Genomic DNA, 14515 nt, shown 5'->3' with positions numbered 1-14515 from the left:
ACATGCACGCACAGACACACACAGACACACACACACACACACACACACACACACACACACACACACTCAGGCAGGTAGTGCCTGGCTGTGATCCAGTACACTCTAGTAAACCTCCCTGTTGTGTTTCTGGTGTACTACAGTACCACCAACCAATGTTGGAAGAAGTACTCAGGATCAGTTCAGTGTTTTCAACTGACAAATGGACCGTTTGTTTGTTTGTTTGTTTGTTCTTGGTGGAGTCGCATAGTGTAAAGAATATAACGCATCAACATACAGGCTCCGGGATTTTCATTTTTCATCTCTTGTATGAAGGCAGGTAGTGGTGGAGATTGAGACTCAGCTCAAAAGCCCAAACAGCCATAAGATCTGAGCTTATCAGCTGGTATCCTCTCAGAGCAGCAAGGGGACTCAGTGGTTGTACAGTTCATCAAATCACTGGAGCTGAGCTGACCTGAGCGTCTCCTCTGGCTCTGTTCCAGGTAGATGCTCTGCGAGTGCGTTTGGAGGAGAAGGAACAGTTCCTGACTAAGAAGACCAAGCAGCTGCAGGACCTGACGGATGAAAAGAGCACGCTGACGGGCGAGATCAGAGACATGAAAGACATGTTGGATGTCAAGGAGAGGAAGGTCAACGTCCTCCAGAAGAAGGTATTTTGAGTGTCTGTGTAAATGTTACACCATTTTGAAGTTGGTTTGATCAAAGATCTTTGCAACATTAGATGGACACACTTTTTGACTGTTTCACAACCTCAGAAGTTTCCCAGTTGCATTTTTATATGAGTATTTTTATAAAGAGTACGTGTTTGAGTCAAGGCCCTAAACCTGCACCAGTAGCAGTCAAGGGTCTCCTGCTAGATCAGCTACAAAAACTAACAACATCCAAGTGAATCATTTCATGCAAGAGTCTTGAGCCGTTCAATCAAAAGAGCGAAACAGCGTTTTTCCCTGCTTAGATCTGATGACACTGCAAACTTTTACACTCAAGTGACGAGGTCAGATTAGCGACTCGCCACTGCAGTGGACTGAGGCTCCACCTCCACGTACCATAGAAACCCTAACTAGTCCTCCTCCAGTAGTTTTACATAGTTAAGACAAGAAGTCATTTTCCGAGTCAAGGTGCCATACACTGTACACCTGCTGACTGACTCGAACACACACACACACCTGCACAGTCTTAATGACTTTTATATGGTTAGCATTTTACACAGGCTTGTGACCACCTGTGGTGCTCACGCTGGTAATTCCTCTGCAGACCAATTACACACACATAAAGGTCCCTGCTCAACTTCCTGGTTTGCTTTCATGTCCTCATATTAGATGTCCCTGCCACCACCAACCCCCCCCACCACACACACACACACACACACACACACACACACACACACACGCACACACACACACGCACACGATGTAAATGTAGAAGGCTCAAACGCTAACCATGTTTTTCTTGACACTTACGACATTGTTTAGAACCCAGAAATTAATGACTGAATTGCATTTCTGATAAATTTTCATCAAGTTTTCAAACTTTGACTCTTCAGTTACATGGTGGCCTAAACTGTTCGGAGACAGTCAGTGGGAATCTGAGCATACAGGGGCATTCTTTTCTGTGGTATGAAGAATGTTGCTGAGGTCGTCTGATCTCCTAACAAGCATCGCTCATCCTCTCCATATCACTTTGTTTCTTAATTGAAGAGCTTGTTGTCTTTTCCATCTCTTTCTTCCCTGCCGTGATGGGTTTCTTGTCCTCATGCATGGCGTATTTCTCATCTTCAAAAGCTCATTTTGCTCTGAGACTTTCTTTATTTATCCATGTTGTGCTTCTCAACAAGGAGGCTTTTCCTCTTTTCAATGGTTTCAGCACCCTCTCTTTGTAAAACCTCCTTCTCTTTTTCTTTTTTTCCCTGCTCTTCTCTCATCTTTGTTGACGTGTTCCTCAAAAGATTCTTCTGTGCTTCCTGTTCAGTGTTTTGGCTTCTGCCTGCATTCGTGCTTTCATTCTGTTCTTTGCCACAGCAAATGAAAACGTCCTGCTGCTTCATGCAACAGAATCTCCTCGATTCTGTTGTGGATCTAACAATATTGAAAATAAATCAACATTCCTTGATTATTCCTCCAGATGCTTGTTGTCCAGACAGATCTTGCCTCTGTGAAACGGCTGCTGGTTCATCTCTCTGCTCGTTGTTGTGAATGCACAGGGGCTCGTCTGGAGGGGAAGATGCGACATGATCAAGATCCGTTTAGCTTTGTAAACTGATGGATGTACAGGAGGAAGCGTGTTTACAGCTGAAATCAGATCTTCTGTCCTCAGAACCTAACGGGAGAATTTGATAAAGAAAACTATCGGTTATTGGGAAGCAGAGAACATCACATTGTTTCATGTTAAAGTTGGATGTCTCCTCTGCACGTTGTCCAAGTGAATGATAACTGTTCAATTAAGTTTGAGCACCAGAAACGCGGCAAGATGATCAGAGCAGCGTTTTTTAAATGTGATTTAAAGAGGGACTTCCTGGGATGACATGTTGATAGCATCATGGTGGATTCACTCAACTGAAAGCCAACTGGATTTTCATGCTGGATCTTCAACCATTGCAGGGAATGAGCTCTGTTCCAAACGGAAATTGCTTGTAGTTCTGTTAAACAACAGAATGTCCATGAATGAAGTGTAGACACTAAATACGCAAACATCAGCGACACGCTGACTCCATTTTTGCTGTTCTGTCAAGGTCAACTTCTGAAGTCCTGTGAAGCCACTTGTTAGAAACTGCAGTTTTTAAGACACATAAGTATACCTGTGTATTTAATGCTGTTGAACCAAATGTTTTTACATCTAATGTTGGTCTGAAACCCCAAATTACAGGATTTATTTCAGGCATTGAACCAATAAACCCACTTGAATATCTCATCAACGTTGAGACGAGGGTTGGGATGTCCACAGCTGCCAACTCACTGCCAGGTTTGAGGACTGCGCCACTCTGTGCTCTAACCAGAGAGGTGCTTACCACCAAGAAGAGCTCCACGTGGCAAATGCACGTCCTTTCCTCATCAATGGGCTGATGTGTTCTAAGCTGAGGAGACTGTGTAAAGAAAATAGCTTCTCAGTTATCAAGTTATGAAAGTTCACTGCTTCAAACTATCACCAATTGCATTTGTATCCATTTTTACTCCCAAAAATGAAGAGTTTTTCAACGCAGAGGAACTACAATGTCTGGCACTGACCTGCAGCAGATCGTATTTCCTGTGAACTCTGCTCATGGCGGATGCTGAAGGAAGGACATTAATGACATTCAGTAAACCAGGAGTCCAAATTACTGCAATGTCTGAGCCACACAGTAAATCACAAAGTACATCTCCTCTAATCACTTGGACGAGACTGGAGCTACACGGTGTACGTGTGTGTGATGTGTGGTCCAACTTTCCAGTCTCAGCAGCTCCTATAAACGACATCTTTACACCATCCATAGTGTGTACAAGAGAGAAGGGAAGTGTGGATTCATAACTTGTTTCCTTCCCAGTCTCATTCTGTATGTCTTTGCATTCCAGTTATAAAGTAAACACACACACACACACACACACACACACACACACACACACACACACACACACACACACACACACAACACACACGGGTAAAGGTTTTCCATGTTGGTATAAAGCTTTTTCCTGAAACTTGCGCATCTTAATATCAAGGGTGCATTTAACTCACTAAACTTAGAACATTTAGATCTGACAGATGTTCTCGAGGGATCTGCTGAATGTGGGTCGAGGGAGAAACCGTGATGAAGGTTTTGTAGTCTGTAGCTGCTCGACAGAGTTTATGGGGCTATTAATCTCTTATATATGTTCCCCAACTGAAGAAAAGGGTTAACATCTCTACCAGACAAAAACGCACACAAACACAGACGTGTGTCAGGCTGTTGGACAGTTTGGGGGTTTTAAATTCCACTTTTTTATGATGACAAGCTCACTACCAACGAAGCCAATTCTCTGCTTCATCGTTAAGCTCGCTATCTTCTGTGTACTGATGTCTTACTTTTCACTTGAATATTTTTCTGTTTGTGGTTTAGTTCACTTGGACAAGCCAGTGAAGCTTCTTGAGTGGCTGGAGCCGAAGCGACTCATGGATATTAGCTATTAGATGGGACACTGTCGTTTTAAATTATTTTCAGTGTCTGAACGCCACTTTCACTTTGTCCAAATGTAGTGGATCTATGGCAAAGCTGAGCGTGACCTTTGTGCCCAGGTGAGGTGCATCAGGTCTCATCTCCACGTGGTGCTAAACCCTCTACCCCCCGACGCCACCCTTCCCTGTGTAACCTCCATGATGTTGGACATGTTTGCGATGCTCCTCCCTCTGGCTCTTGTTGCCATGGTATTTGGTATTTATCTTGGTTACTCTGGAAAAGCGGAACTTTTGGCTCAGAGTTTGGATAAACTGTGTGCTAGCAGGCTACGATCGAGCTAAATCCAGGCTGCTGCTATGTCTGGAGTGTCTGAAGGATTTGTCACACATCTCAGTTTTAAAAAGCAGACTGAATGAGTCTGTCAACACCTGCACCAGGGGTGTACTCCTGGTGTTATGCACAATTACAGACAGTGAATATCAGAATGAGGAACGAGGTGTGAACACAAGCGTGTCCCGAGGGTGACAGGCTGTGACCATCCTTACCCCAGACGACTGGACAAACGAGACTCAGATAGAACTCTGGTCACAACAGGGACACACGTAGTCCTGATACTTTTGGAAAATGTCTTCGTGAACCACTGCAAAGACTGTCTTCACTTACAGAATGTGTCACTCCCAGCTGCCCTACTTTCTGCCCCTGAAGAATATGAGGAATGTCGGACAGTCACGTGACTTGTAGCATGGCACCATGATGTCAGCACGTTTGAAGGTTAGTTGATCCTAATAGTCCGAGGCTGAATTTAACTAAGAATAATGAGCAGCTGGTCTTTAAATGTAACAAGAAAACGCACATGCCAGGTTTGCGTGGACGTTTTTGGTCTTGTGTATCACAACGCGGAACAGTGGGAGCTCTGTTGGAGCGCCTGGTCTCTGTGACCATGACCAATGCATAATGATGCATTTATTTATTTATTTTTTCATTTTTGGTTCCTTTTTTTCCTTTTGCTGGGCGGGGGGGGGGGGGTGTAGGGTTGTGGGAGGTACATTCGCAGAGCCGGTTGTGGTGTGGTTTTGGCATACATGTGTTATTCATGTTCAAACATTGTGGTCATCTCAATCCATATTCATGCTTTTAAAAAGCCGAGCTGTGTGCATGGAAGTATAGTATCCCCTATCAGGTTCCCTCCCTATAGCAACCGCAGACAGGAGATTCAGTTACGTCTGCTTTGGCTGCGCTGGACATATATGTGTAAGTGTGTGTGTGTGTGTGTGTATAAAAGGATGGCCTGTACACAAGGGTCTCTGTTAGCTATCCCAGTGTCTCGTAGGTCTCCCCTGGACACACTTGTGAGAACCCGGCTCTGTTGCAGGGCACCCTTTTCCAGCTTCTGTCATCACTTGCTCTGGTCTGGTGTCATCGACACTGCGAGCGATTTGATTGTTAGGAAAAGGAGAGATGTTCCTCCTTCTGCATGCCCCCCCCCTTGCCCTTCACTTTTTTCTCCGCCCACGTCGGACAGCGGCTCTTTCCTCTTTCAGTGTTTTATAATTTTATGAGCTGACACTCCTCAGTTTTTAATAAATGGATGCATCTTCTTCTGGCTGTTCTCCATTAACATTCACACACATTTCTGCTAACTGATCTATCCTTGCTTTATTTTCGTCAAACAACTTTCAGGGACCTTCTCCTCTCTTTCCTCCCACATATTTAACACACCGCCCCAAAACAGCCCCAGCACTGTTGAATGTGATGCATATGGATAGGGACGGGAAGTACTGCGCGTTGATTGAAAGGAAAATATTTGTCCAGCATTGACACAGTGTTTTTTGTGCGTTTTGTAGAGCTTTGTGAATGAAATGTGTCGGTAGCATGAATCATCGAAAGCTACGTGTCAACACTGCTGCCTTGGTATTTGACCGGATGTCTAAAACTGGAAACCTTGAATTTTAGTGCATTGAATGTTAAAGTGAAGGCAACATTCAATGCTGATGACACAGGCAGTGTGGTATGTTTTCATACATGAATTATGAAACTCTCAGTGAGCACATACGTCCAGCGAGGAGGCTGCACGATACAGACTGTGACATGGAGTCAACAAAACAGGATCATAAATTTTCCTCTGAACCCCAAAACACAGACCCAGACCAGGATTCTTACCATGTCCTGCAGCTTCTTAATTACCCCTCGATTCAAAATGCGCCAACTTAATGAATTTCTCCAATTCTGGCCGTAAACTGTCAGATCTGAAGCATTAAGTCAGAATGTGTGTGTGTGTGTGTGTGTGTGTGTGTGTGTGTGTGTGTGTGTGTTGAGTGAGAGAGAGATCCTTGTACATTTCTGCGTGTGTGATGCTGATAGATCTCTGATGAGGCCACCAATGCCTTTCATCCTAATGGATTCCATGTGACCAATCACAGTGTTGAGAGGTGGCCACAGATAAGCCCGTTGGAGCTGGGGAGGTTCCGGTAAACAGGCTGTGAGAGACCCCCCCATCCCCCACTGGTCCTATCAGCAATCAGCCAGGGTTAATGGTGAGAGCCTGAGGCGGGCTGATTGGAGCCAGGTTAGACATCAGTCAGAGTTGGTCAGGCTCCAGCTAGTCCATCTTCTGTCTGACCACACCTGCGCTTGACTTCATGAGACCAGACTTGTTTCAGAACTTCCCCTCTTGATGACAAATTTCAATCTGATTGGACACAAGCCATAACTCAAGCTGACCTCTTTACCTATCAGCAGTCCAGTGGTACGATTTTGTTCTTTAAGATCAAGATCACCTGACCAGCTGGGTCAGAAGCTACAGACTCCTGTGTTCTGGTCCATACTGGGTGGCCACTCTATCCCACTGGCCAGAATACCAGTTAATGCTCTCGAACATCTGGCTTTCGTCTGTAATGGAAAAGGGTTTAATTGCCATTCAGTCCCAAGTCAGATGACCCCGCTGTACACACAGCTCCAGCTCTGATCCACATGGATGTCAACAAAAATCCGAGTGAACACAGTAATCAGCCTTCTTCTGCATACGACAAGCAGTCCCACTGGTCTCGCCTTGACCGGGTTCACACCTGTGGAAGGCCTTTGGCAGGTGCTGAAGGGTGGAGAAGTGCTGGCTGCATCTGTGGCTCCAAACATTCTTCTCACAGAGGATCCTGGTCAGGCATCGAGAGCCTCAGTGACCCAACGTTCCATAAGAGGGTTTTGTGTGGTTCGTTCTTTCATTGTCAACAATTTTATAGAGGCAATGAAAGCGTGACACACCAGACTGTTTGCTCATTCTTTCTTCCTTCCTTCTTACCAGATCAAAGTGCGGGGTTCCCTCTCTCCAAAGTAGAGAGAAAAAAGAGAAGAATTAATACTAATGGTGCTGGGAGCAGAAAAGCGTCAGGGTAATTACCCAGCAATCACTGCAGCATTCCACAGCTGAGGGGGCAGAGATACGGTCTTGAGTCTAAAGAACATGGACGTGGATCAACTTGGCCAGCGCACACACTCACCTAGAGCCTCGCTCTGCTGGACCCCTGATGCTCCAGCAGCAGAAACCACCATGAAAACGAAAGAGTCGTGGTCTGTCTCACTGCTGTCCTCTCGATGCTGCGTGTCTGTACGTACGTGTGTTGTGAGTGTGTGTTTGTGTACGTGTGTGAGTTCCTCAGGGATCAGGACTGCATTTCCAGGACATGCTAGTTAGACAAATGAACATGGTTGCTTGTTTTTGTCTGCATTCATATTAAAATGTGCATGTACATCTACATTTATTATTCTTATTTATTCACATGATTATATGTGTAAACTCTACATGAATTAAAGGTAATAACTTGTAGATATTTTCTATGTGTGACTTGTTAGTGTGTGTGGTGCTGGAGGAGGCCACAAAGTCAAGGAAATAGTTGGATCAAGTTTTTACACTCATCATTTTTGTCTGAGTGATTTCATCTGTGATGACCTTTTCCTGTTGAGGAGCTGAAGGCTTGCAGGGCCTCAAACGAATCTTAACTTTGATCATCAGAGACCTTAAAGTCCTAAACAACTTGACTGCTCATCAAGATGTGTATAACTGTGATAGAGGGACGCCCAGGCTGCAGCATTGTTCTGGAGCAGTTACAGTTCCTGGTAGAAAACCCTTAAATCGTATTCAAAGGGGTCTTTAACGGTCTTCGATTGAACCTGCTGAAACCTGCAGGAACCCTGTTATTAGAGCCTTGAATTTATGCTCTTAAGTTTCAGGTCGTGTTTCCAAAGTTGCACCGTAATTTATCATATCTTTCGCTGTATGCATGAGTTGCCTGTGTGTTTGCTGTAGGTACGTTTGTGTGCTTGTGCGTTCAAACTAAGTCTGTGTTCCATGACGAGGACACAGGAGCTCTTTGTGTTACAGAACAGGCGCCGGTGTTAGCAGCAGCCTGAATTAGAGGAGTGCGAGCTGCTGTGGGAGCTCAGGTGTGGGTAATAATCATGGCGAATCACCCATAAAATCTGTTTTTGTTTGCTGCTAATCGAGCTTTTTCCTGCTTTAACACCTGCTTGTTTGGTTCAACATGTGATCGTGCCTGTGCTTGAGGGCATAGGGCGTTTGCATGGTTGTACCCTGCGCAGCAGACACACGCGAGAACACTTGGAGGAACACTGTGTTCTCCCCTGTGATGGGAATCAAGAATGACCTCTATTTTTTTCTCATTAAGAAAAGTGTAGATGATTGCAGACTGTGACCAGTGTTCTTTTGGCCACCCTCTCTTCCCCTCAGTTTCACCATTCTATGAGGTCATTGGCCAGAATGACGCAGCACAATCACGGATGAGTAAAAACTAAGCAAAAACAATGATGTCAGGAGGTCATCTGAGGTCAAGAGGTGTCATTCTGTGTCATTCTGTGTCAGCTTATCCCTTCACCTTCTCAGCAGCTGTTCAGACGTTCCGGTGGGACGTCACTCAGCCTTGATTACTATGATGGTGGTTTTACTTGAGTTTAGTCTGTAAACCAGCCAACATGTTAATGAGTGGTAATTATTCTTTACTCAGAGCTACTTAAGAGAGCTGACGGCATCTCTGCTGAGTCACAGCGCACAGATACGAGCTCGTCTAGGCTTCGAGTGCCCTCGGTGGTGGTGGTGTGCTCATCTGTGTTGCGTACACACACGCACACGCACACACACACATGCGCGCACACATTATACATCCACTGATGAGTCATCCAGTGGCAGCAGATGACCACATGGGGGCATCAGCTTACACCGTATTAGTGGTTCCAGTTCAGTCTGCTGGTGTTTTAGTTCTGTTTTACTGGCAGTGATGAAGGTGAGAGGTGTTGGAGGGTTAAACGAAGTACAAGCACACCCTCATCCTCCTCCTCCTCTTCTGCCTCCTCCTCCTCCCCCTCTTCCTCCACGCTATTGAAGGTCACGGTCTTCATGACATTTGGAAGGTCAGGAGGAAGTCTGTGTTAAACAAGCTGAGTGGAGATGAGACCCTGGTGCAGGTGTACAAGTTGGAATATACTATGTAACACACACATAAACACAAGCAGAAGCACACAAACATCGTAAAGTTTGTGCATGTGGACATGCTTTACTTATGTGCAGTTTGATATATGATGATGTTCCGTCCATGTTGTCTCTCACGGTGACCTAGATTTCTCTGGGGAAGTACACACTGTGTTACTACATATTGTTCAGTTTGTGGTTATTGTCCCGCTGTGTATCCATGTGTGCTCGTCTGTGTGTGTGTGTGTGTGTGTGTGTGTGTGTGTGTGTGCGCGCGCGCGCACGCACAAGCTCTCATCTCCTTGCCAGGGTCTCTGGCTTTTTACTACTGTCCCCATCATATTTTCAGAGGCGATGACAAGGGCAGAGAAATGAGTTGCCTTTCAGAAAGGCTGGCCAATTATTGTTTGGTATTTTTATTGGTCCAAAGGAGTTTTAAAAATACGAATGATTGTATTTTCATGGTGGTCACGCTCCACACTGGTCTCCTTTGTGTTCTGCAGAAATGATTCTTCTGGAGGCCACAGAGTTCTAGTTTGGATGGAAGACAGACGGGTCGACCGGGTTTGTGGTTCTCCTCCGGAACAAGCTGCTTTTAGATCACTTTTTTTTTTAACCAGAGGCAGTGGGCCCGATACTCTTTCCTTGACATCCTTCTCATTACTTTAAAACTCAGCTTGTACTCATCGTGATACAAAGCGTAACCACAATGTGACAGCAATGGATTTCAAAGTCCACTGAACAACGACTTTTATTAACTTTTTAACTTTACATTTATGTTTGTCGTTGGCTGTTATTTGAGAATTTGAATTCCCTCCACTTCAATGATTTATCTCTCATGTTGATTCAATGACTTGTTCCTGTCTTTTATGGTCGGACGAAAGTCTCAGTTCATTTGCACCTACAAGTTTTATTAATTGATCAAAACACATTGTACATATGAAGTACTTTTTGCCGTTAGGTGCTTCAGTGGAAGCCACTATTTGCCTCTCTGCATTCTTTCTGTTGAGAAATAATTGTCAATGACATGTTGATGAGTTTACTACTGCTTTGCAGAATCTGTTGACTTTAGCAACCATGACACGCAAGACCTCCACATCTCACAGCTGCCCAGGGTGCTGGAGAACTATCAAGCTGCATTTTGGAGCTGAAAACGTTCCCCCGCAATTGTTGATAGAACATGGAAAGTGAAGGTCAAGAAAAGGGGGAACCTGAGGAACCTCTTCCAGGCCTCTCTGCTTGTTGATAAAGTTATCAGAGTCAAAACAGGGAGGTCATAAATGGTGTGTGTGTGTGTGTGTGTGTGTGTCTGTCTGTCTGTGTGAGATGATTGTGACAGACGTCCAGAGGACAGACAGTCCACAGCACAACGTCTGGCCCAAAGAGTCATGGTAGCTGCCTCCCGTAGGTGGTCTGCTGCAGCAGGAGGTGTGTATGGTTTGAGGGTGGGTTATGCACAGCAGTGTAATGATAAAAGCTTATGTGTGTGTGTGTGTGTGTGTGTGTGTGTGTGTGTGTGTGGTATAGTTGGAGTAGCCTCATTCACTGAGAGATAAAATGAATGGCTGCTTTTCTCATCATAACAACCAAAATCTACTGGAAAGGAGGCCCCCTCTCCAAAAAAGGCACCCGGCTGCCCTGCAACTTTCCTGTCCACGAAAGACGTTTCTCTTCTGAGGGGTAGCTTGGCCTTCCAGACGTTTGACAGAATTCCTTGCCCTCTTTCCCATATCCGTGACTCATGTGACTCACACTTGTCCGATTGCTCAAGTTTTTCTGTTTTTCTGGATAATTTCACAGAAGGCTGTGACAAGGCTAAATATTTCATTGGGAGGTTGTTATTTTGTGCAAACAGGCCAAAGCAAACTTCAGCCTTGTCAGGAATGTAGTCATTTATCGAAGACCAGGAGTGATATGCTCAATTTGGCCTGAAATAGGGCTCTGTGGTACCTACGGGGACAGGGAGCAAGGGTGTGCGTGAGTGCATATGCATGTGTTTGAGTGCGTGTCAGTGCCTCTGCACTGCCGCAGCGAGAGGCCAAAGTTTGTACTTCCTCTTGTGTTTACTGTGTGTTGAAAAAGCCATTTTCCAGCATCAGTCTTGTGTACTCTGTCAGCCTTCAGTAGTTCTCAATGATGTGGAGATTGGGTACGCTACCATGTTTGTAGTTTTCACACTCCTACATCCATCGGTACAGACACAAGCGACTTGGAACCTGGTCGGATGGATTCTCGTGTGCTCTTACAAATCCAGTTGCAGCATTTGAGAAACAAACTCAAATAAATGTAGACACCCATATTGGCTTCCACCCTAAAATCCCCTCCCGATTACCGTGAGAATTCTGTCTGACAATGGTCGTGTGAAGCTTTCCCATCATTCCCTGAAGGGGTTTATTGCCCCTATCGCTTGTGGACTGACCTATCAGGGCCTTTTGCTTGGTTGTTTAATGACTGTCATTAACCTATCAAGATCTGCTGAAGGGTCCGGGCTGCTTTATCCCACCCCCTCCTGCTGCTTTCCCTCCGTTATCAAAGCTAATATTGCTGCCCTGAACCCTGGCTCCTGCCCTCCAGAGAGCAGGGAACACCAAAGTCTGCAGTCTAATTGGATTCATTTGTGAAATAGTTGTGGAGATTTGAACATTATCTGTCTATGTACCCATGACGGGAATGCAGCTTATTCACCACACTGGAGGTTTTTTTTTATCCTGTCGACAACGTAGTAAAATGTGGTCTCTGCATGGCCTGAAGTGTTTTTCTTGTTTTTATTGGATTCTGATGTTCATTAGATAATGGATTCTTTTCAGTGCTTATTCCCTTCTTTTGTACAACACAACCCTTGATCTGAAAAAGGACCACTTGGGTCAAATGTGGCACGAATGCGTGGCAGCAGTGACTGGATGGTGCTTTGTCTGTTTGATGAAGAGACATTTGGTTGGAAACATGGCAACAGCCAAAGAGGGTGTCGAGGTTTTCCAGCCTGAGCTTGATTGACTTTGTTCATCAAGATATTCTGCACATTTCAAAGGAATGTAATGAGTGCAAGTGTCGATAAGCCACAAGTCACCGTGTCATCGTGTCCTGTCACCAGATGTGTCGTCCCTTTGTAAGTTGATTTCAAACCTCTTGAGTCACATTACTTTAGACTGTGTCCTGCATCTGCGAGTGTTTTGTGTGTGTGTGTGTGTGTGTGTGTGTGTGTGTGTGTGTGTGTGTGTGTTTAGCGGTTGTTCATCAGATAAAGGCTGTTGAACTCCACAACTGGCTATTACACTGCCACTTCAGCGACATGAGGTTAGCCACAGAAAGGCAGATGCAGAGGCACAGTCGTGAAGTCTTTGGGTTGATGAAGTCTTTAACTGACTCTGAGGCTGCTTTGGTCAGACTGGCCTCTTGCTGTGTTTAGGCTCAGACTGGCAACGCTGGCAAACACCAGAAATACCCAACAGAGTGGGGCAAAGAGGGACCGGCCCGCCACAGCCCTCTATCATCTCATTGGGGATGATGGGGTCCACATATTTAATCAAGACAAATCAACTCCCTCCACCACTTCAAGTGGGTTCATCAACGGTCAAGCAGGAAATAATCAAGTGAAGCCGCGGCAGTTGGAGGTGGATCCCTGACCTGGGCTGTCGTGGGCGGCCCACGATACCTCCGGGAGCCTCCTCTCTGTTTTCTCTGTTTTCAGATTCAGCTTTTTAGAAGTTTTGTCATATACATGGACACTGTGATTTTAAAATACACATCTCGTTTTCATTGCAAGTGAAAAACAAAGACCCCCTCAGGATATTCCACGAGGCTTTCAGGTGTCAAAGGGGGTGTCTCAGAACCTCTGTTTTTCACACCCAGGCTACAGTGATGCAAAAACATCTCAACAAAAGGTTTCACAACAGTCCAGTCACCTGTTGGTTGGTTTACTCTCCCCTCTATGAATGATGATGATATCTCATGGATTAATCTGACGCCCCGCTTCTCTCTGCCTCTGTCTTTGTCTCAGATTGAGAACCTGTTGGAACAGTTAAAGGATAAGGACAAACAGCTGAGTGGGTTGAGAGAAAGAGTCCAAGGGCTCCAAACTGACTCCAGCAACACCGACACAGCGCTGGCCACTCTGGAGGAGGCCCTGTCAGAGAAGGTACGGGGGGGGGGGGGGGGGGGCGTCTGCAGGTTGCGTCTTGTGAACAAGATGAGTAAATCAGGTTTTGAGGGATTTTCGTTGTTGGCTAGAAATCTCAAGGATGAGCGGATTTGATTTTGGTGATCAGAGGTCAAAGTTTCTGGCCGCAAGTCTGGAATTTAAAACCAACAGCAGCAAAATATCACTCAGACGTCTGAAGGCTTGGAATGATGACATTTTTTACCATAACACCTACAAAGTCACTTTTCTGGTGATTCTTCACTGCCATCTCAGCAACAACTGTAGGGAATAATGATGGATCCCATAAAATCCTGTAAAATCTGCTCTGCATACAAAATATAGTAAGATTCCGGACAAGCATGGATGTAAAGTACAAGTGGACACGCACAGCAGCAGTAATTCAAGTGTTGCTGAGCAAAGCTCTCAGCTGGCTGGTATGGAATGTGGCGTAAGGCTTAATTAAACCGCGTGCCTGACTGGGACTCACTGTCATATTTTAGTGCACTCCTTGTAATTTATAGACCTCGGACCACACTAGATGAGGTCCCATGTGAAAACAGTAGAATAAGGCACTGTGAGGGGGGAGGTCAAGGGTGAGCACAGAGTGAGGAGGAGTCTCTGTCTCTAATGTTACTGCGTGTTGGGAGGGGGTGATCCATAGAACAGGAGGAGGATAGAAGCTCAGAAAGGAGGAGGTGAAGGTCTGATAGAAGCCTCTGAAGAAAGGAATTTAGGAGTGAAAGGGTGGATCTCTAGAACCTCTGAAGGCATTGGAACA

General features: G+C 45.4%; 1 protein-coding gene across 4 annotated transcripts in view; it reads left to right on the top strand.

Annotated features, from left to right (window-relative positions):
* Positions 1–14515, top strand: part of LOC147256712 (ERC protein 2-like) — a 139293-nt gene that overhangs the window by 29949 nt on the left and 94829 nt on the right. For all 4 annotated transcript variants that reach the window (XR_015117947.1, XR_015117948.1, XM_086214937.1 and 1 more), the window contains exons 6-7: positions 480–647; positions 13597–13734. Coding sequence is in view for 2 of the 4 variants with exons in the window: in XM_086214937.1 (XP_086071063.1) it covers positions 480–647; positions 13597–13734 (306 nt within the window). In the remaining 2 variants the exon portion in view is untranslated. The remainder of the gene's footprint in view (positions 1–479; positions 648–13596; positions 13735–14515) is intronic.

This window comes from Aulostomus chinensis, chromosome 9, assembly GCF_037954235.1.
Source record: "Aulostomus chinensis isolate RoL2024-O1b breed Wild chromosome 9, RoL_Achi_v1.0, whole genome shotgun sequence".
Classification (NCBI taxonomy): domain Eukaryota; kingdom Metazoa; phylum Chordata; class Actinopteri; order Syngnathiformes; family Aulostomidae; genus Aulostomus; species Aulostomus chinensis.
This window is presented reverse-complemented; position numbering and strand designations above follow the sequence as displayed.